Source organism: Salmo trutta, chromosome 3 (assembly GCF_901001165.1).
Source record: "Salmo trutta chromosome 3, fSalTru1.1, whole genome shotgun sequence".
Lineage (NCBI taxonomy): Eukaryota > Metazoa > Chordata > Actinopteri > Salmoniformes > Salmonidae > Salmo > Salmo trutta.
The window spans coordinates 35350593-35372878 of NC_042959.1; the positions used below are offsets into that span (position 1 = coordinate 35350593).

The 22286-nt window shown below is 45.5% G+C and overlaps 3 protein-coding genes across 6 annotated transcripts in view; 2 read left to right on the forward strand and 1 right to left on the reverse strand.

Moving 5' to 3' along the window:
• LOC115174357 (pre-mRNA-splicing factor RBM22) overlaps nucleotides 1-4288 on the forward strand; it is a 26953-nt gene extending 22665 nt beyond the window's left edge. The window contains exons 5-11 of the mRNA XM_029732886.1: nucleotides 1011-1111; nucleotides 1220-1392; nucleotides 1608-1808; nucleotides 1963-2127; nucleotides 2315-2403; nucleotides 2496-2624; nucleotides 3716-4288. Of these exons, the coding sequence (XP_029588746.1) occupies nucleotides 1011-1111; nucleotides 1220-1392; nucleotides 1608-1808; nucleotides 1963-2127; nucleotides 2315-2403; nucleotides 2496-2624; nucleotides 3716-3852 (995 nt within the window). The 3' untranslated portion in view covers nucleotides 3853-4288. The remainder of the gene's footprint in view (nucleotides 1-1010; nucleotides 1112-1219; nucleotides 1393-1607; nucleotides 1809-1962; nucleotides 2128-2314; nucleotides 2404-2495; nucleotides 2625-3715) is intronic.
• LOC115174366 (myozenin-2-like) lies at nucleotides 4190-10925 on the reverse strand. Its single transcript, XM_029732895.1, has 6 exons — nucleotides 10769-10925; nucleotides 9581-9665; nucleotides 7873-8030; nucleotides 6880-7030; nucleotides 6182-6356; nucleotides 4190-5096 (listed from the first exon to the last, which is right to left on the reverse strand). The coding sequence occupies exons 2-6, from the start codon at nucleotides 9657-9659 to the stop codon at nucleotides 4910-4912; spliced, it is 750 nt and encodes a 249-aa protein (XP_029588755.1). The 5' UTR covers nucleotides 9660-9665; nucleotides 10769-10925; the 3' UTR covers nucleotides 4190-4909.
• A 2857-nt stretch (nucleotides 10926-13782) lies between these two features.
• LOC115174378 (soluble guanylate cyclase 88E) lies at nucleotides 13783-21434 on the forward strand. Of its 4 annotated transcripts, none has more exons than XM_029732901.1 (19): nucleotides 13783-13852; nucleotides 14168-14323; nucleotides 14633-14773; nucleotides 14977-15116; nucleotides 15224-15358; nucleotides 15720-15843; nucleotides 16042-16161; nucleotides 16293-16377; nucleotides 16537-16677; nucleotides 17056-17173; nucleotides 17277-17406; nucleotides 17615-17761; nucleotides 17897-18043; nucleotides 18165-18321; nucleotides 18449-18558; nucleotides 18766-18855; nucleotides 19814-19972; nucleotides 20343-20492; nucleotides 20720-21434. In XM_029732901.1, exons 2-19 carry the CDS (start codon nucleotides 14201-14203, stop codon nucleotides 20879-20881), a joined length of 2379 nt encoding a protein of 792 aa, XP_029588761.1. In that variant the 5' UTR covers nucleotides 13783-13852; nucleotides 14168-14200; the 3' UTR covers nucleotides 20882-21434. The 4 variants fall into 4 exon arrangements, with proteins under 4 accessions (XP_029588761.1, XP_029588772.1, XP_029588775.1 ...); XM_029732912.1 differs by having other exon boundaries at nucleotides 20343-20483; XM_029732915.1 differs by having other exon boundaries at nucleotides 16537-16623.
• The last annotated feature ends 852 nt before the right edge of the window (nucleotides 21435-22286 follow it).

A 22286-nucleotide genomic window follows, 5' to 3' on the forward strand; every position in this document is an offset into this window, starting at 1 on the left:
GCAGGGGATCAAATACTTTTTTCCCCTCACTGTAAGCCCATAGAAAGTTAGTTTGAAGTGGAAAATATAGCCCGCTGATTAGCCGACTCCCAGCGCTAATGGAAAACACTGCTTACCACCTGTTCAAGTCATGGGGACCTTGACTTTACTAAAGCCATATGTAATTGAGTTTTGGTTAAACGTAAAGCATACTGAGGAGCGGGTATTGCACCTTCGCCCATAGTGTAAAACAGGCTGGATTAATCTAAGCAAAAACAATTCATCTGTAAATATTATTAACATTCTTTTGATGAGGAAATCGCACCAGGAAACCAGTTTTGTGCATGTTTGAGAATGTGCACGAACGTTATCTTAATGCTGCAATATGTACTGTTTTGGGCGACCTGACAATGTTCACATCGAAGTGTGAGTTATAAAGCTGTCATTCTCATTGAAAGCAAGTCTAAGAAATGGTCGTTTTGTTTTATGTGTGCTATTTCTGTGTTTCCCGTTTTTTAAGTTTCGGTTTTGTACACCAGCTTCAAACAGCTGAAAATACAATGTTTTTGATTATTTGAAAGATACTGTGTTTCACAGCGGTTTAGATGGTACAATGATTCTCGACAATATATTTTTTTGTTTTGTCACATAAACTGAAATTAGGCGAACTATTAGAATTTTAGCAACCAGGAAATGGCGGAGCCATTTCTGCATAGAAAGTCTTTAAATTTGTCTAATATGAGCTTGCTAACTCAGCCAGCCACTCATGCTTGATATGAAGATGGTGCTGACAGACATGGCAGCTCTGCTTCTAGCTCCGGGGGGGGCAGGACCCAATTTGGGAAACCCTGAGCTACAGCAACATTCTGTAACAATGTTCAAACCTACATCGGTTACATTTTGAAATGGAAAACCAAAGCGTGCCGAATCAGAATAGAACCGAACCCATAAAAAGTACCCAGGTTGAAACCCCATATTAAAGTTCCAGTTCAGTACCGAATCCAAGACATTTACACGTCTGTGATCGACAGGTTTGCCAATCCAGGTCAGAGACACCGGGCTGGACATCAAGGATGACGTGCCGAAGTCAGACGTGAACAAGGAGTACTACACACAGAACGCTGAGAGAGAGGTATGTGTGGAGAGAGCTGCATCCCTGGTATTTCTGTTCACAAATTCAACTTCCAGTGTCTTTTACCCCTGTTAACCCCTCTATCTCCCTGACTCCCTTTGTCCTCAGATAGGGAACTCTGATGGGACACGGCCAGTGGGTCTGCTGGGTAAGGCCCCCAGCTCCAGTGAGATGCTGTTGAAGCTGGCCCGCACTACGCCCTACTACAAGAGGAACAGACCCCACATCTGCTCCTTCTGGGTGAAGGGAGAGTGCAAGAGAGGAGAGGAGTGTCCTTATAGGTGAGAGTGCAATCTAAAAGATGGCTCTATCTCTTTATAAGGGCTACAGTTGGGTCGTGTGTGTACAGTCCAATGACTATATAGATACAGCTCCTCCTGTCTGTGTGATTTGTATTGACACATTTCACTTGGTGGTGCTGTTGAGCAAGAAATCAATCTACATTGCCTTGGGAGAACTCTATTCCTTCTCATGCACACTCTCTCCGCACCATCAGGCACGAGAAGCCCACAGACCCAGACGATCCCCTGGCAGACCAGAACATTAAGGACCGTTACTATGGTATCAATGACCCTGTGGCTGACAAGCTGCTGAAACGGGCTTCCACCATGCCTAGACTGGATACGCCTGAGGACAAGACCATCACCACACTCTATGTAGGGGGGATGGGAGATACCATCTCAGACGCAGAGCTGAGGTAGGGTTCTGATTATAGTGTCAGTTGATTTTGAACAGTTGTTTTGCTTTTCCAAAATATCATACCAGGATTGCTAATTATTTTAGTCAGTTTGAATGATCTGTGACGCAGTTGGGAACTGGTGCCCTTAATCGTTGTCGGTCTGTTTCTACAGGAATCACTTCTATCAGTTTGGGGAGATCCGGACCACCACCATTGTCCAGAGGCAGCAGTGTGCCTTCATCCAGTTTGCCACACGGCAGGCAGCTGAGCTTGCTGCAGAGAAGTCCTTCAACAAGCTCATCATCAACGGACGCAGGCTCACCGTCAAGTGGGGCAGGTAAGAGGTCAAAGCTTACCAGTTGTGAGGAAAGGAGGAGAATGTATTGTAAGTCCTTCCTTTCTAGCCAGATGGTGACAACCTTGTAGAAAGGGCAGGGCAAACATATTTGGGAGGCTTTATATTTGGTCTCCATGCAACCGTGCACCCTACTCACTGTGTACCCTAATGAGTTGTGACTGTCCAGGTCTCAGGCAGCCAGAGGGAAGGAGTCCTTCCAGGATGGGGTCAGTGAGATGGGAACCAGATTAGACCCTGTGCCAGGACTGCCTGGAGGTAAGTCTGTTTGATGTCTGGGAGGCTTTGAAAGACTGTGTGAGCCTGAGCCTATCTGTGTTCGTGTTCTGACTGTCTTCTCTCTCCCACAGCTCTCCCCCCACCCCCTGCTCTGGAAGAAGACGCTCCCACTAACTACTTCAATCTGGACCCTGGTACATCTCCTAATGTCATGAACATCTCTCTGCCCCCGCCGCCCGGCATCAACCCACCACCTCCAGGTACCAGTCACACCTTTGTCGCCTTGGAAAAATGCTGGCAAAAAAATAAATGTCCCTTTTTCAGGACCCTGTCTTTCAAAGATAATTTGTAAAAATCCAAATAACTTGACAGATCTTCATTGTAACGGGTTTAAACACTGTTTCCCATGCTTGTTCAATGAACCATAAACAATGAACATGCACCTGTGGAACTGTCATTAAGACACTAACAGCTTACAGATGGTAGGCAATTAATGTCACAGTTATGAAAACTTAGGACACTAAAGAGGCCTTTCTACTGACTCTGAACAACACCAAAAGAAAGATGCCCATGGTCCCTGCTCATCTGCATGAACGTGCCTTAGACATGCTGCAAGGAGGCATGAGGACTGCAGATGTGGCCAGGGCAATAAATTGCAATGTCCGTGCTGTGAGACGCCTAAGACAGTGCTACAGGACAGACAGCTGATCGTCTTCGCAGTGGCAGACCACGTGTAACAACACCTGCACAGGATTGGTACATCTGAACATCACACCTGGTGGACAGGTACAGGATTGCAACAACAACTGCCTGAGTTACACCAGGAACGCACAATCCCTCCATCAGTGCTCAGACTGTTCGCAATGGGCTGAGAGAGGCTGGACTGAGGGCTTGTAGGCCTGTTGTAAGGCAGGTCCTCACCAGACATCACCGGCAACAACGTCACCTATGGGCACAAACCCACCATCGCTGGGCCAGACAGGACTGGCTCTTTGACGAGTCGCGGTTTTGTCTCACCGGGATTTGCGTTTATCGTCGAAGGAATGAGCGTTACACCGAGGCCTGTACTCTGGAGTGGGATCGAAGTGGAGTGTCCGTCAATGTCTGGGGCGGTGTGTCACAGCATCATCGGACTGAGTTTGATGTCATTGCAGGCAATCTCAACGCTGTGCGTTACAGGGAAGACATCCAAATATTTACACCAGTTAAATTTGCTGAATATAAACGTAGTTGAGAGTGAGAGGACATTTTCTTTTTTTGCTTAGTTTAGTATGTCACTGAGCTAGCGCTCAGACAATGTGACACCTAATGTGTGCCTCGTTCATTATTTATGTTGTTTTTTTACCTTCAGGTTTTGGCGCTCCTATGTTCCACATGGGCTCGATGGGTCCCCCTCCTCCCATGGGCATGAGACCCCCAGGACACATCCACTACCCGTCCCAGGACCCCCAGCGCATGGGTGCCCATGCTGCCCGCCATGGCGACTAGTTGCCATGGCAATACTTCGCTATGCCAAACATCTCTGGTTGAGATAATTGCCCTGGGCAGAAGTTTCTCTTAGGCACAGTTCTAGGATCAGCTTACCCTCCCCAAATCCTCACCATCGTAATTAGGGGGTGAAATGCAAAATTGACCTTAGATCAGCATCCAGTGGCAATGTCATCTTACTTTGAGGTTCACCAGGGTGTTAGAAAATATCATGGATCAGTGTATTGAGACTTACAACATCAGAATGGAGGAATTCTTGAAATGTACAAAGCATCCTGCAGAGCAGCCTCTTGAAAGGACAATTTTTAGACCTGTTGATTTTCATTCATATTATGGATTTGATTTTTGATACAATGTTTATTTTCCACAAAATGATTCAGTTTATTATTGTAATGTTTTGTTGTCCACTTCTGCCATTAAAACAAGTTCTCTATCATTTACATTTAAAGCAATCAATATCACAATATCAATCCTTTATGAACAGAGGAGAAGTCAGAGGGAGGGAAGTGTGATGGTAGGACAGAGGGAAGGGAGCCAAAGGAAAGGTTATGTAGGGATGGGAGTGGCAGAGAAGGGAGGGAAATGGGGGAGTTGGGCTAAGGAAGAGGGCGTTTTGATTAAAAAAGAGACGTAAAGAAGTGACAAATCACCTCTCCCCTCAACTGGCCTTCTTTTGCCTGGGCTCAGCTCTCATAATGAGCTGTTTGTTGATTGATTCAGAAGTCTTAAGTTGGCCTCCACACAAGCCTATCCACAGAGCTCTCATCAGGAAACAATCTTATCATTCACAAGTCTTTTCCTTATGGCACTGACTGAATACCAGAGGGATCGAGGTAGAAGTTGCCCCTAACCACAGACCCTTATCTTAATATAACCATTAAATAGATGAAAGCATCTTAATGTAAAAGTAGTTTGGGGCTACCTACTCTAGAGGGGGTCATCTTTGAATTGAGAGGGACAAGGAAGGGTAATAAGAGCAAATCGATGCTTAAGTCTTTTAGCCTGTGATTTCACAAAGGTCACAGGAAGTTTGAAGGTAATAGGTGAGTGGTGGTCCTCACAGGTCGATGGATTCAGGGGAGTAGTCGTGACCCCATCCCTGTGGTGCTCTGTTGAAGTTGGGCCGTTTACACATGCGGTCCAGGGTCGTACCAGGGAGGCGCTGGGAGTCCAACAGCTCGAACCCAATCACTGGGGTCACCCTCTTACTCTTCTGCTGTGCACCTCCGAATGGCATGGCCGCTCTGAGGGAGAGGGATGCTTATGTTAGAAGTGTATATTTGAGGAAGAGAATGACTCAGTATATCCAAGCTTACATAACACCAAAGACGTTCTCTGAGTATCAGATCTTTCTCACTCAACAGGTGGGCAGAAAGAAGCTTTTAGATGTTATGTGATACCCAGTCATCCACACAGAGCTCCACTAATGACCCTGGCTGGCCTGGTTTATTGACCTTTTAGGTCAGAAATAATCAACATCTGTTAGGAATTCAGGAAGAAACCTTAAGGAATCATCCAACTATAGATGGAGCTTCTTCCCAGTTGTCCCACACAGTTTGTATGCCTCACTTTAAACAGACTTAATTAACCCCACATACCTTGTTAATTAAAGGAGTAAACCAATGCATCCATGTGTGCTTCAGATACTGAATGATTGGTACCAAAATGACTGACAGTGGACTAATAAAGTTGTGTGGAGAGGAAGGGTCTCAGACCAAGTTTAGCCTTTGTTCTGGCAGTTGCCTCATCGGTGTGACGTGTGCCAGGGTAAAATGAGCCCCTTTGTGCGCCATCAGTCTTTAAGGGGCTGAAAGGCATGCAGACCCCCTGGAGGATCATTTTTCAAGAGCCCGTGCTAAAATAGCCGCCCGCCCGCCTGACAGCCACAGTCCAAGGAGGTGCGAGCCAGAGGCGGGATTGCTTTTCAAACCGTGGAAACATGGAAGGGTGCCGAGGGAAGTTAATTTAAGAGATATTTGTGATATTCATTTGATAGCATGCTTCGGTCATCTGCGGCTCTATTTGATGATGGGCGATCGCTAATCCTTTGCTAAACGTGCGTTAAGCCTCAACCCGAGCCATGTTCGCTACTTTGATGAGTGGGGTCTTGAATTTGTCTTTCCAAAGAATACATGCATAGTATTGTCCTGCCTTTGTACTGTGAAGTGTGAAGTCCTCAGAGGTCCTCTAGTTAGACGGCCTCTATGTTTGTGACTTGGCTACACCTGTCAGGGTTCCATGTGATCTCAGTTCCCTCACCTGTTGAAGCACCTGTACTTGGCGGGCTGTAGTGGGATCCCCTGTGGGTTAGTGAGGTAGTGAGACTCACCTGTTGAAACACCTGTAGTTGGCGGGCTGTAGTGTGGCCCTCTGTGGGAACTGGGTGCTGAGGGAGGACAGGAGGTCCTCACTGTCACCCAGGGCTTCCCTCCAGGGGGAACAGTAGGACCTGGTTGTCAGGTTAAACTTCTCACGGGGGATCTCCTTCAGGGGGCCCACGTAGCCTGAGGTCAAAGGTCAGTTAAGTCACAGACTCAGTCCCTGAAAGCTCTTAGGGTTTACACATTTAAAGCAGGTTGTTTTGATCTGATATTGGTCCTGGCTACAATAGTAAGTGTTAAACTTGGTGTAAATCCAGCACAATAAACAAGGCTTAGCTGGCTGTCACTCAGACTCAAACTAACCTACTGTTAGGTCAGGACACTGATACACTGATACTCTCAACACACTAGCATCCAGAGTGTTATCTGATATTCTCAAGCACAGCCTTAAAAACAAACTGTCAGTCAATAGTGTTTTGTTTCACCTTTTCCTTCCAAAATGTAACGTGTCCACAATGGGTGGTAAAACCCCCTTTGTCATAACAGCACACTCAAATGGATAGTTCATCCCAAAATCAAAGTTTGTCATTTCCATAGCTCAAAAGTAATCTGAAGTAAAGCTGAGCCAATATTCCAACCTCTGAATGTAGGGGTGACCTATCCCTTTAAGCCATGTGGTTCTAATCCCTCTCGCGTTACCAGCTACCTGGGGCAATGACGTTGGTGCTGCCCTTCATGGCCACAGTCTTCTGTAGAGTGTTGATCAGGCTGTGGTTGTCAGGCATCAGATATGCCTGGTTCTCTTTCCCCCTCTGGGACTCCTGTATGGTCTGGGGGGGCATGGGCTCTGGAAGGCCCTGGGCAGGGACACAACATTCTGGATTAGCTCCATTCAAACTCAGTTGTGTGCATTATCATGGGAAAATAACCACAATGGAATAACAACCAATTTTGGGGACAGGTCCACTGCCTCAATCTCTCCATCATACAGCCAATGATATCCACTCATTACAGTAGATTTCGCCTAGAACCTAAAAGAGTTATTTGGCTGTCCCCATAGAAGAATCCTTTTGGGTTCCAGGTAGAACACCTTCCACAGAGGGTTATACATGAAACACAAAAGAGTTCTACCTCTTTGCGTTCCATGTAGAACCCTTTCCACAGAGGGTTTTACATGGAACCCCAAAAAGTTATACCTGGAACCAAAAAGGGTTCTCTTATTGGGACAGCCGAAGAACCCATTTGGAACCCTTTTTTCTAAAGCGTGGCCCTCTTATTTCTACCAATAACCTTGGCCCAGTTCTCGTGCTCCGAGAGAACAGAGTACAGCAAAGCAGAAAGTGAGAGGGGGCGGCCAAGGTTTCACTGCCTCATCAAACAGCTCTGCCATAAATCCACCAGGCTAACAAGCTGCTTGCACAATACTGCACATCAGGATGACAAGTCCGTGGGTCTAACAGTCCGTGGGTCTAGCTCAGTGGATATGTCTGTATATGTAAAGTATTGCCTTATTCCGTTTCCATAGAAATAAAATGTCTTTGAACATTGAGCATTCTGTTCTACATTGGAAATGTCATGGCATCTCTAGCGGAGAGAGGCAGGGTGTGTGTGTTTGAAATGTGATAATGTGTATGTATCAGAAGGTCTGTGTGTGTGCGTGAATTCGTCCGTGCATACATGCATGTGTGTGTGTTCTTACATTGCTGTAATGGTCATGGACTTGGTTCTCCAGTGTGAATCTCTCCACCCGTCTCAGTCTCTCCTGGAACATGCGGGAGCCGCGGTTGGACGGAAGGTTCAATTCCTCCATCATCACATCCTTGGGAACACTGATCTTCTTCCCCAAGTTCATACCTCCTGGCACACACAAACAAAAGCACAGAAGAAAGATAAAGTATTATATTTGTCTTTCACTAGGTCTCAAAGTGCTTTGCATTGTATGGGGGTAAGACTCCATTTACCACTAAGTCAAAGTAATTAAACCATTTTAATAAGTAAGACAAGTAAGCAGGGAAAGGCATGAACTGGAGACACAAACAGACAGATACTTACAGAGAATAAGACAGTTACAGGGACTCAGATCTGAGGATAGAATCGGATTTACTATATCTGTCTTTGACTTGCGCAGTAGCATCTCTATCTGCTGGCCTGTGTCAGTCAGAGAAACCCTGTGAATGATGAATCACAAAGAGAGAACCTGGCTTCCCCCAGCAACAGGGGTTTCCTCATGACTCATGCTCCCTGAAGTGTTCTTTTTCAGTACGTAGGAGATGAAGGTCTCTGGCTCCTCTCAGCTCCAAACTATTTATTGAAGATCAACTGACCCGACCCATAACCTCATATCATATCACTAATCCACAAAGCCTAGTGTTGAGTTTACTATTTGGCCCCATGCATTGTCACCAGGTTGTAGCATTACACTATAACTTTGGAATAGCCCTGAGAGATGCAGGCTAAGGGTGTGTAATGTTTGTTGTGGTGCAGTGTTGCATGGGTAACTGGGTATATAAATAGGATGTTTGGAAGAAGTATCTCTTATAGGAGCTCTGTCTTTGTCTTTTTCTTTCTCTCTCTCTCTCTTAATCTCTCTCTCTCTTTCTCTCTCACTCACTCTCAGTAAAGTTTATTTGAATTCCTGCCTTATGCCAGCTGCATTGTCGACAGGACTTGCCTTTTGAAGTGCCTGTTTAAAACCCACCAACCGGGGGATCACATTTTGCTGAGTCAGATGGGCCTGATGCCAGCACCTGCTGCTGGCTGAGACCATCGGAAAACAGACAAACAAAACCACACGGAATGCCGACGGGGTATTGTTCGGCCCACTGAGGGTTCTAACGCCAGATTTCTACTGTAGAGTCTGTAGAGTCCCCCCGCCCCATCTACAGGATGGAGAGTCTGAGGGCCATGTTTAAAACCGGTCTCTATATCAACGAGTATGCATGACTCTAGTAGAGACCTGGTACTGGCAGGAACCCAGCAATCAGAGGAACCCAAGAGATCTCTCATGCAGGTATGTATCATATCATACTGTTTGTAGTGTAGTTACTGATTTGTACTGATACGTCCCAAATGGCAGCCTATTACCTAAATTGTGCACTACCTTTAACCTTTAATCCGTTAACATACTGTATAGGTTTGTGAGTACTAATGTGTTGCGGTGTGTGATTAATAACTATACTCTGTAGCCTATGCCTGTGTGTATGAACTGTTTGCTACTGCTGTCTAAGTCAAACCTAATGTCCCCGCTTTGGAATTTAGTCAAGTTTATTCAATTCCATGTCTAGGCTGACAGACATTTGAACTCTGCTGTTCTCAGAGCTGATTTCCCCCTCGGGAGATCAATAAAGTACATTCAGTTGAATGTAACCATAGAATTGAATGGGAATAGTAATTGAATATAGTCTTACCTCCCCTGGCCTCTGTACACAGAGCCTTGGCTTGCTGTATCCTCTGCTTGGACAGGTCATCATACACTGATTGCATCATCTTCCTCTGGTGGGAGATGGATTAGGTGAACGGATGAACAGAGGTCACGTTAGGCTCTGGTTTGAGAATACAAGCTCAAATACATCTTTTAGATCTTTTACAAGATCACAGTTGTTGGCTACAGTGTGTCACTCAAAGCCCCCCCCCCCCCCCCCCAAAAAAAAAAAACATGCACATAGATATGAATTAATCATAGTATCATTTTAACAGTTCTAAACAAATCATCTTTTGTGTTTGGAAACATGAATATAACTCATGAATATGTTGTTTGAGCGTAATATATTCTCTAGATCTAATATAAAAAGTCCCTTAGAGATTAGCTTTTTTCTGGAAGCTATCATTAACTACCATGAACATCACAACAAGATGAGTGCTCCAAACATACGCTGTAGCTGCATGACTGCTCCCCATCAGCGGTGGTGTAAAGTACATAAGTAAAAATACTTTAAAGTACTACATAAGTCGTTTTTGGGGGTATCTGTACTTTACTATTTATATTTTGGACAACTTTTACTTTTGCTTCACTACATTCCTAAAGAAAATAATGTACTTTTTATTCCATAGATTTTCCCTGACACCCAAAAGTACTAGTTATATTTTGAATGCTTGGCAGGACAGGAAAATGGTCCAATTCACACACTTATCAAGAGAACATACCTTGTCATCCCTACTGCCTCTGATCTGGCATACTCACTAAACATAAATGCTTGGTTTGTAAATTATATGTTGGAATGTGCCCCTGGCTATCCGTAAATTTAAAAAAACTAGAAAATGGTGTCGTCTGATTTTTTTACTTTTACTTAAGTAGTATTTTACTGGGTGACTTTTACTTGAGCCATTTTCTATTAAGGTATCTTTACTTTTACTCAAGTATGACAGTTGGGTACTTTTTCCACCACTGCCCATCAGCATGGCTGGCAGATGGATAACCAATAGCATGTATAAACAGAAAGTTACATCTGTATTTCCTCCTGTAAGACATGTAGATTACATTTTCACACACATCTGTTGACATATTCACACTGCACTGTGCTGGACAATAGCCAAGTTGGAGTAAAATCTTGCAGGTTTCCTAGATCAACCCGATCCTGCGTATGATTCCATCTTACCTGTCTCTCTTCTCACAGGTTCAGCAGTAGAGGTGATATGAGGTGAGTATATTGCCGTGTGATTTATCGTCTCTGAATCTGGGATGCCTCCCTATCCCACTCTGATGCTTCTCATCTGTGAGGGAACAGTTTGTATACCAGTGATCCCTGGATGCTCCGGGTGCTAACCTCACAGGGTTATTTTAACAGAGGCGAGGAGTGAGAGAGCCAGGGGATGAGGGGGCAAGGGGGTAAGTTGAGAGGGCTGGTTGGGAGGGGGGTGTAAGGGTGTAAGGATTTACAACCCTGCCCTCCTGTGTCCCTGATAATAAAAATCTGAACCCCTCTGTGTGTGTGTGTGTGTGTGTGTGTGTGTGTGTGTGTGTGTGTGTGTGTGTGTGTGTGTGTTCTGACGGAACAGCTGTTGACTCCGTCCAGACAGTGACAGTGAGCCCTCAGACGCAGAGACCAAGCATTTAGCTGCTCCTTGGCATGATGAACGGATACACACACACACACACACACACACACACACACACACACACACACACACACACACACACACACACACACACACAGGATGACGTCATCAGGAAGCCCACCTGTGCATCACAGAATTCGTGACGTGCCAGTCAAAGAGTTGAGGTCATTGGGGTGTGGGCGTAGGCGGGTTCAAGGGTTAGAGGTTAGTGCCTGGCAGAGTTCTATTTTTTCACCTGTGAGATTTGCCCGGACACATTCACTGTGCTGCTCTTGCTTTCTAGGGCCCCACTTTACATTTACAGAAGACCATTGAGGCATTGTAGAGATTGTGCTTCATATTGATTTACTTTCTAGTGTTTTTCCATTCACTGGAGTGAGCAATAATTGCTCAGGCATCAATTTCATTTTTTCTTGTCTAGCTGATTACCACCGCTTGAGGTAACTGCGAAGTGCTTGCTTATTGTTTTAAAAAACAAAAGCTTTTTTTTTACTCATTATTTTATCCCATTTTCTTTTTTAAAGCCATAAACTATGTAATCCAAAGGCTGTTTTGAGACTGATCAATACCAGAGTTTTTCTCTGATAAGGATGTTTTCTCATCACAGATGAGATTGCTTATCGATTTTCTCATCATTCGAATGGCTCTAAAGTCCCCTCTCTGTCCTGTCAGAAAACAGCCCAGTCATTCTGACGGTCTGTCCTAATAAATCATACAAAATCTCACATTTATGTAACTATGTAACAATGTAAAACAAAAATATAAACACAACATGTAAAGTGTTGGTCCCATGTTTCATGAGCTGAATAAAATATCCCAGAAATGTTCCATATGCACAAAAAGCTTATTTCTCTCAAATTTTGTGCACACATTTGTTTATATCCTGTTAGTGACCCTTTTTCCTTTGAAAAGATAATCCATCCACCTGACTGGTGTGGCATACCAAGAAGCTGATTAAACAGCATGATCATAACACAGGTGCACCTTGTGCTGGGGAAAATAAAAGGCCACTCTAAAATGTGCAGCTTTGTCACACAACACAATGCCACAGATGTCTTATGTTTTGAGGGAGCGTGCAATTGGCATGCTGACTGCTGGAATGTCCACCAGAGCTGTTGCCAGAGAATTGAATGTTCATTTCTCAACCATAAGCCACCTCCAATGTCATTTTAGAGAATTTGGCAGTACGTCCAACCGGCCTCACAACCGCAGACCCCGTGTATCCACGCAAGCCCAGGACCTCCACATTCGGGTTCTTCACCTGCAGGATCATCTGAAACCAGCCACCCGGAGAGCTGATGAAACTGTGGGTTTGCACAACAGAAGACTTTCTGCACAAACTGTCAGAAACCTTCTTAAGGAAGCTCATCTGCGTTGCTCGTCATCCTCACCAGGGTCTTGACCTGACTGCAGTTTGGCATTGTAACCAACTTCAGTGGGCAAATGCTCACATTCAATGGCCACTGGCATGCTGGAGAAGTCTGGTCTTAACGGATGAATTCTGGTTTCAACTGTACCGGGCAGATGGTGCCGTGTGGGCAGGCGGTGTGCTGATGTCAACGTTGTGAACACAGTGCCCCATGTTGGCTGTGCGGTTATGGTATGACATAAGCTACGGACAACAAACACAATTGCATTTTATCGATGGCAATTTGAATGCACAGAGATACCGTGACAAGATCCTGAGGCCCATTGTTGTGCCATTCATCCGCCACCATTACCTCATTTTTCAGCATGATAATGCATGGCCACATGTTGCAAGGATCTGTGCACAATTCCTGGAAGCTGTAAATGTCCCAGTTCTTCCATGGCCTGCATACTCACCAGACATGTCTCCCATTGAGATGTTTGGGATGCTCTGTGTTCGACAGCATGTTCGATAACTTCGCGCAGCCATTGAAAAGGAGTGGGACAACATTCCACAGGCCACAATCAACAGCTTGATCAACTCTATATGTAGGAGACGTGTCGCTCTGCATGAGGCAAATGGTGGTCACACCAGATACTGACTGGTTTTCTGGTCCACACCCCTACCTTTTTAAAAAAGGTATCTGTGACCAACAGGTGCATGTCTGTGTTCCCAGTCATGTGAAATCCATAGACTGGGGCCTAATTAATTTATTTCAGTTGACTGATTTCCTTATATGAACTGTAACTCAGTAAAATCTTTAAAATTGTTGCATGTTGCGTTTATATTTTTGCTCAGTGTAGTTACCCTGTAGCTGCTAATGTAGCACCACTGAATGTAAATAGTGACACTTTTTGATTAGTGTATGTTTTTCAGCAGATAACTATCATCTTTCTTGAAAAATAGGACAGCAAGACACCATTTGGTATCAAACTCTTTAGCACAGAACATAGAGGGGGAGGGTGAAACCCACTTGACTGGTGTCATCTGCTAGTGAGTGCTGGCCCCTCTGGCCCCCTATACAGTGTGTTGCTATCATGTGGAGTGGGCTGCAGGACCAGCAGGTAGTGACAGCTGACAACAGAACAATACGAGCCCATTGAAGCTAAGGGTTTGTGTAATGAAGGTTCCTTTAAAACTGATTGTCTAGAGGATCTGCAGATAAAACAGTGGCTGGAAGGAGGGAAGGAAGGAATCTAGCTGTCCTCAACACAAGGTAGTCTTATAGGATCATTCAAAAGAGAATTAGACAGTGCCGTAGGAAAGTGCTGGCAAATGAGGTAGGAAGCCATACAAAGCAGCGTCTCACACACACACCCACTGAGGCTTTTAGACCTTGGTAACAAGGATTCAACTAAGTTTTAGTTTGAATAAGTCATCAGTCAAATGGACCAAACCGTATGAGGAACACAGGCTTTGAGCTCGGCTTTGGCTAACCTACATCTCATTCGCTCGTGTCGCAGGTGCTTGGATCACTCAATCTCTTTTTCCCCTACTGTGTTTCTGTGGGCTGAGCCTGTTCTGTTCCTAGGTCTTGGTCCCAGTGCAGACTGAAGCAGGGTGAATGATGTATGGACTGCTGTGTGAGTCTCTGCATGACTTCATCAAGGAGTCGTATGGAGATGATGTGTGGAAACTGGTCAGAGAGAGGGCCGATGTCAGGCTACACTCCTTTGTCACCCACCAGGTAGATTTTTGACATTTTGCTCACAAAATAAAACCGTTATGTATTTATGTTTCGAGGGGTTCCTGATATGCCAATTGATACAGTATTTAGAAATGTTCAGGAGCACTCTATACGTAGTTCTAGTTCTAGTTTCTAGTTTGAGCTCTATAGATTGCCATGAGTAGAAATGTCTCTCTGCAGGTTTAAAGTGAAAGTGTCTGTAGTTCTGTCTGTTGCTGTTGATGATCTCCGTCAGCATCTGTGTCTCTCTGAAGGTGTACAGTGAAAGTGACCAAAGTTCTGTCTGTGAATACCTGTGTGTGTTTGCAGGTGTACAGTGAAAGTGTTATCCCGCGTATTGCTAAGGCAGCCAGCGGAGTGACAGGAACTCCCTACAACGAGCTCATGAACTCCTGGGGGGTCTATTTCCTGGGCTTCGTAGGGAAGTACGGTTACGACAGGATCCTCAAGGTGGGACTAGCGCTTATCCTGGAACTGTCAAAAACATTTTTTATTGTGTTTTTGATTGATGGTTTGATTATTGCTTTTCAACATTCTTTATCTGTATTGTATTTACCTGTGTTGTGTCTGTGTTGAGTGGTTGCATTTTCTTTTGTTGATAAGGGTTTTATATCTCTGTGTTGAGCTCTTGTTTCTGTGTCTGCATGTCCCAGGTGTTGGGTCGTCACGTGCGTGACTTTGTGAACGGGCTGGATAATCTCCACGAGTACCTGCGCTTCAGCTACCCCAAGGTCCAGCCCCCTACCTTCTTCTGTCAGGAGGAATCAGCTACCGGAGTCACCCTCCACTACAGGTCTGAGAGGCGAGGATGAGAGAGAGAGAAATAGAGAGAGAGATGAATAACTCCAAAACCCATACACCAAAGATAATCTCACCCCTCCCCTCCCCTCTGTCCTGTAGGAGTAAGCGTAAGGGTTACCTCCATTACGCCATGGGCCAGCTGAGACAGATGGGGAAACAGTTCTATGACACAGATATCCACGTGGAGGTGCTGTCTGAACAACTGGTGGGAGACTACTCACACGTCACCATGAGGTCAGAGTCAGGCTACACAAACACTCACCGGTGTCCCAAATGGCACCCTATAGTGCTCTGGTCAAAAGTGCTGCAGTAAAAAAAGGACGACATTTGGAACTCAGGCACTCTCTAAACAAATCAACCTCCATTTGTATCATGCGCATTAGACTCAGAAACTTCTGCTTAGTAGCACTGAAGTCATGATACAATGGATAACCACGGAGTGTATCTATGTACAGCTTTTCATAAAGTCTCATTGTTTATATGATTTGGGAGGGGGGGGATAATCTCCTCCACCGTGTAGATGTCATGTATACATTGCATGACTAAGTGGTGTAAGTTAGTTGTCTGTGTTGCCTGTGTTTTCTGTTTTCTGCAGGCTGAACTTTGACAACTCCGCCTACCGTTACATCATGAAGGAGGACGAGGAGGAGCAGGAGATTCTGCCCATCACCAGCGACTTCTTCTTCGAAGTCTTCCCCTTCAACATCGTTTTCAGACAGGTAAGCCATCAGTCTCTCCTCTCCTCCTCCTCCCATGAAGACCACTCTGATATCATCTGGATGTTCGTTAACATCAGCATTGCCTCTTTGCGAACGGAACATGTGTAGCTGTACCGTGCTAAATCCGCACTCAAAACGTAGCTATCCATGCTTAGACATACCATATTTCATGAATCTTCTCCTGTGTGCTCTATGTAGGACATGGTGGTGCACAACGTGGGCTCTGGCCTGGCCACAGTCTTCCCTGACCTGGATGGGAAAAAGATCAACGATGCCTTCCTGCTGGCGCGCCCCCTGGTGGAGTTTACCTGGAACATGGTGATACCTCTTCTGTTCCCACACAATTCTAGTTCCTACCTCTTAAAACATCACACACATTTACTCTTCTCTTCTTCTTCTCAATGTCATGTACTGACATTGAACATATTATCTGGTTTAAATCCACACAGATCATCTCCCACCCCAACAACCTGTTTGAGATAATGTCCAAGGAGCCAGTGAAGAGAGAGAGGAACCTTCATAACAGAGTCCAAAGTAAGAGAGGAACCCATTTAAAGGGGGCAACACATAACTGTGTGTGCGAAAAATGTTAAATTGATGACTTTGTTCTTTTTTTTCTGATAGTACCTTCTATCCCCTCCATCTCGTAGGGTTTTTGAAGGTTGACAGTTCTGTATGTTCTCTCTCTCTCAGATTCGGACTATGAGAATGCTAACCGTACAGCTGACGTAGACGTGGAGCTCATGGCCTTCCAGTCCATCATCGGCGATGACTACAAAGGTCACGATCCTTTAGAACGGTGTTTCTCAATCCTGGTCCCAGGGATCCAAAGGGGTGCACATTTTTGTTTTTGCCCTAGCACTACACACATGATTCAAATCAAATGCCTGATGATGAGTTGATTAGTTGAATCGACTGTGTTAGTGCTAGGGCAAAAACAAAAATGTGCACCCCTTTGGGTCCCCGGCACCAGTATTGAGAAACACTGCTTTAGAACCCTCACACCAACACTGACCTGACCCGTGTGTGTGTGTGTGTGTGTGTGTGTGTGTGTGTGTGTGTGTGTGTGTGTGTGTGTGTGTGTGTGTGTGTGTGTGTGTGTGTGTGTGTGTGTGTGTGTGTGTGTGTGTGTGCGCGCGCGCGTGTGTGTGTGCGCATGATTGTGTGCGTGCGTGTGTGTGTGGGTTTGACGCTGTTCTTCTCCCCTCTCAGATGGCAACAGTGCTAATGCTATGGAGAGCTGGGGTGATGGCAGTCGCTGTCTGAAACTGAAGGGACAGATGAGATACATGCCTGAGTGGGAGTCCATCATCTTTCTGGGAACCCCTGTGTAAGACACACACACACGCACGCACACACACACACACACTCATTGGTGGTTTGTCCTGTTCTGTTGAATAGCATTATGTGTGTGCTTGTGTGTGTTTCTACAGGATGGAGAGTCTGAGTGCCATGTTTAAAACCGGTCTCTATATCAACGACCTGAGTATGCATGACTCCAGTAGAGACCTGGTACTGGCAGGAACCCAGCAGTCAGAGGAACTCAAGAGAGCTCTCATACAGGTATGTATCATATCATACTGTTTGTACTGTAGTTACTGATTTGTACTGAAGCATCCCTAATAATATCCTATTACCTATATTGTGCACTACCTTTAACCAGAGTGCACTATAAAGGGAATAGGGTGCTATTTTGGATACGACATATGTCTATGGTCAGGTTGACTCAGTGCTGTGACGCCTCTCTATCGCCGCCCTGTGGTGAGTGCAGGAACAGAAGAAGTCCAGTAAACTGGAGGAGAGTATGAAGATGCTAGACTATGAGATGAAGAAGACAGATGATCTGCTCTACAGGATGATCCCTAAACCCGTGGCCAAGAGACTACGCAAGGGAGAGCCTGCCGTCAACACCTGTGAGGTCAGGACGGACTGTTAGCATGGCCAAGGGTGGGGTGGTGTGTGTGTGTCCCGCCTGTCTACCTGTCTCCCTGGCCCACCTGTCCAACCTGTCCCACCTGTCTCCCTGTCTCACCTGTCTCTCTGTCACCTGCAGGTGTTTCCAGACGTGACCATCCTGTTCAGTGATGTAGTGGGCTTCACCCGTATCTGCAGCCACATCACACCCATGCAGGTGGTCTCCATGCTCAATACCATGTACACACTCTTCGACACACTCAGCGAGAAGCACCGTGTCTTCAAGGTGTGTGTGTGTGTGTGTGCGTGCGTGCGTGCGTGCGTGTGTGTGCGTGTGTGTGTGTGTGAGACAACTGATCGCTTGGCGTGTGTGTGTGTAATATGTTAACCCTATTCTCTCCTCCTAGGTTGAGACCATAGGTGATGCATACATGGTGGTGGCGGGGGCTCCAGAGAAGACTAAATACCACGCCCACAACATCTGCGACATGGCCCTGGACATGGTGCGCTCCATAGACCACCTCAAAGACCCCTCCAATGGCAACAACATACAGATCAGAGTGGGTGAGTGGAGACGCAATGGGGAACCACTCTCATCCTGAATCTCAGTGGCTGTGTGCTGTGCGTATACACATGTTGGTGAAGCAGATGTGTGTTTAGTTGGGTCAGTAACAGAAGGTATGCGTTGCAGGGATCCACTCTGGCATGGTGGTGGCCGGGGTGGTGGGCCATAAGATGCCACGCTACGGTCTTCATGGCGACACAGTCCACACCGCATCAGCCATGGAGAGCAACGGCAAGGTAACAGTGTGAGAGAGAGAGAGAGAGAGAGAGAGAACACAAGACAGTCAAAGAAAAGGAGTGGGAGAGGAGAAGATAAATGAAGATGAATTTGTAACATCTTCTATTGATCCAGGTGTTCTATGACTGATATGACTGATCATGATATGACTGATCTGACTCTTCTCTCTCTCTCTCTCGCTCGCTCTGTCTCTCTGTCCCATTCAGGAGATGCACATCCAGCTCAGCAGCGCTACCTATGAGCACCTGAAGGGAAGTCACTTCATCTTTGAAAGGAGAGGCACTATCACCATCAAGGTCAGGGGTCACCAATGTCACAATGGCAACCTTACCGACCCCTGTAACTATAGCGACCAACTGGTATTCATGTCCGCAGCGTGAGGTCATTTGAAATTTGAAGCCAGCACGGACTCTCAGTTTTCCCATTCAAGAATCGAAGTCATTATGACGCATATAATTAGAGTGACTATATTTCTATGTCATGGCCCTCCCACTTACAACACAGCTGGAGGGCTAAGACCATAATTACTGAAATGTATGCTATTATTTCCCAATCGATGTCATCAAAACATTCTAATTTTCGCCCAAGGAAACAGTTGTTCTGTAATCAGATGTTTGTGTAACATCCTTCTCCCTGCTGTTGCTCCAAGCTGTTTTTAAAGCATTCTGGGAGAATCTGAGAACGAGAGACCAACTGTCTTATAATTTGTGTGTAAACTATTTTAAACAATCAACATTACCCTATACTGGTATTCGCAAACCATAGCTTGGTGGTGGGGGGTCTAAATGTCATCACTGGGTCTGTCTTTGAGTCCAAAGGAAATGCTAAAGTAAATGACTGCTAAAGGTTTGTGAGCCAGACAGCTGATTATCAGGAGGCAGCAGTGACTCACTTCCTCATCAAAGGCTCTCTGTTCCCTGCAACTTTAATGATCAACATCACAGCTGTCCATTAAACCGAACTCTTATCACTTACTCACACAGCGTGTGTGTGTGTGTGTGTGTGTGTGTGTGTGTGTGTGTGTGTGTGTGTGTGTGTGTGTGTGTGTGTGTGTGTGTGTGTGTGTGTGTGTGTGTGTGTGTGTGTGTGTGTGTGTGTGTGTGTGTGTGTGTGTGTGTGCGCCTGTGCGTCTGTGTCTGCCTGTGTGTCTGTATGCTTGCTAATGCATCCTGTGTGTATATGAGCTGTGCCTGTATTTGTGTGATTTGTCGTCCTCTTTCTTAATTGAAATCTTAACTGAAACCTCCCTCCCAGGGTAATGTAGAGATAGAGACATACTGGCTGAAGGGAAAGAGGGATAAGGATGGGAATGCCCAGGCTGCCTGTCCCCAGTTTGAGACCCAGACCATCAGCAAGGCCATCAGTAAGGCTACTATCTCAGCCCCTGAAACCAGCGGAGACCAAGACAGACTGGTAAATGTAGCCTACTGTATCTATGGTCTGGTGCTTTCTGTCAATAACTCTGCTCTACGGAAAGAGATAAGGAAATATATTGTGATTGGCTGCCCTGAGGGCACATATGACTTCATTTGATTTTAAATGGGAACATTTATGTTGCGAAGAAATCAAATGAAACATCACAACTGCTCTTAGCAGATAGTCAATATAATAATATTTCCACTCCCAGCCCATATCAAAATCATGAAATTAGCTTTGTGCCTGGACTGCACATGGCTTAGCTTAACTGTTACATCAAATACCTTGCTAAATCGTGAGAATCCTTGTTTTCATATCATCGATCTATCCCTGGTGTCATGGCTCTATCCCTCTCTCCTTGATCCAGGTGTTCCCGTCGGTGGCAAGGGAGGATGAGGATGATGTGAAGTCCATACGTTCCCACCGTATCAAGATGGATATCTCGGGCCATCACTCCCTGGTGGAGTCTCTGGAGGAATGCCGCGCTGAGGAGATGTCTGTCAGCAAGGTGAGAAGGGTGAGACTCACACTGCTGGATTGTTACCTATGGAGTTCACTTAGACTGAAGGATAGAGTTCAGATTTTACTCTGACACATTTTCTCTCTCTCTCTCTCTTCGCTTTTTTCACCTATTCCTTTATTTCTGCCCTCTCCCCTCTCACTCCCCTCTTTTGTTCTGTCCTCCTTTCTCTTGCCCCTCTTTTTCTACCTCTCTCTTTTCTCCCTCTCCCCCCTCTCTCCCAGTCTCACTATAAGGATGCCCTCCACCATAACAACGGTCTACAGGACAGTCACATTGAGCTAGACTCTCCAGAGTTTGACGTGCATAATTCCATCATGGCATCTCCAGACGGCTCCATTGACTCCCACTGCTCAGAGAAGAGCGCCATGTGCTCCGTGTCGTGAACCCTTAGTCACCATGGCGATATAGGCCACTTAGGGCGAAGGCTCAAGCTGTGGCTGTGTATAAATAATGATAGTTATACTATAACTTTCTTGAAAAAAAATGATGCTTTTATATAGTTGTTTCATTTGTTACAAAACGCTGAAGGCTCGGGTAACATTTAACCATGGACATTGTTTTGTTGCAGAGAGCTGTTGTGCCTTATTTGTCCAATGTGTCCATGTTATGGCAATCTACAGTATGTGCGATTAAAGTAGTCCAGGCTAATTTGTGATAACGCCAGAAATGTTTTATCTGTATAAAGGTTAGTCATATATGTTTAATAATATCCTGTTGACCTGACATAAAAGAGAATGTATATGATTCCTACATATTGAATAGAGCACATATAGTTACTTTGTAACACATACTACATGTATTCTGCCTGTGACTGTTAGCTGCACTGTGTGAGTTCACTCCGCTGTGTTAGCCTTTCTCACGCATAGCCTACTGCACAACAGAACAGAACAACATGTCACCACTGTGGAAATAAAACAAGGTGACAGCATAGCTAGAGCAAGTCTAATGGAGCTTATTTTCATTGACCCGCGCACATATACTGCATTTGCATTTGGGTTACAATAGAGACCACTTAGAGGCAAGTCACTAAAGGTCAAACATACACTGAGTATGTGTGTGTATCTGTGTGTGCATCTGTGTGTGTGTGTGTGTGTGTGTGTGTGTGTGTGTGTGTGTGTGTGTGTGTGTGTGTGTGTGTGTGTGTGTGTGTGTGTGTGTGTGTGTGTGTGTGTGTGTGTGTGTGTGTGTGTGTGTGTGCTTCAGTGGAAACTGTTTCATAATACATGGAAAGGGAACGCACAGAACAGACAAGTCAATATACATAAGCAGTACATTTGTTCTGCATTATATTATTCATGAAATGGTGACATACAGAACACACAACACATGACTGCCAGATTTCCAGAAAAGGGCAATACAATGTGTATGGTGTATACTGTATATTCATTTATTCACGTTAGGGAGTACTGTGCGCATGCACTCAAACGTTATGTACTGTAACATCCTACTGCTCCTCCTTGACACGCCTTCCATACTTCCTGAACACTGTTGCATGCTGGGTAGCATAACACGAGAAATTAATATAGAAGCATGAAAACCTCATAGAAAGTCTGAAAATAATAGGAAGCATCATAGTCCAGAGAGGACTTGTTGCCTTCCTCTCCTGTCTGCATGCCTCTCTAGTTCTCTCATGTCCTTCAGACCACGTTCCCAACAGACTGGCAGTCGGATGGAGCTGCCGCGGAAGGTGGCGTCCTTGTGATCCAGACTGCAGCCGTGTGCAGGCCGGGAGTCCTTCGGGGACGGCTCCAGGCCGCAGCGGAAGCAGAAAGTGTAGAAAAAGGCTAC

Coding starts and splice junctions, on each gene's coding strand:
- LOC115174366 (XM_029732895.1), bottom strand. CDS start 9,659: ATGATGCAATCAGTGTATGATGACCTGTCCAAGCAGAGGATACAGCAA. Junction 8,031..9,580: donor GTGTACAGAGGCCAGGGGAG/GTAAGACTATAT, acceptor TGTGTGTGCCAG/GAGGTATGAACTTGGGGAAG. Junction 7,031..7,872: donor TCCATGACCATTACAGCAAT/GTAAGAACACAC, acceptor GTCCCTGCCCAG/GGCCTTCCAGAGCCCATGCC.
- LOC115174378 (XM_029732901.1), top strand. CDS start 14,201: ATGATGTATGGACTGCTGTGTGAGTCTCTGCATGACTTCATCAAGGAG. Junction 16,162..16,292: donor TGGAGTTTACCTGGAACATG/GTGATACCTCTT, acceptor AAATCCACACAG/ATCATCTCCCACCCCAACAA. Junction 19,973..20,342: donor GCGGAGACCAAGACAGACTG/GTAAATGTAGCC, acceptor TCCTTGATCCAG/GTGTTCCCGTCGGTGGCAAG.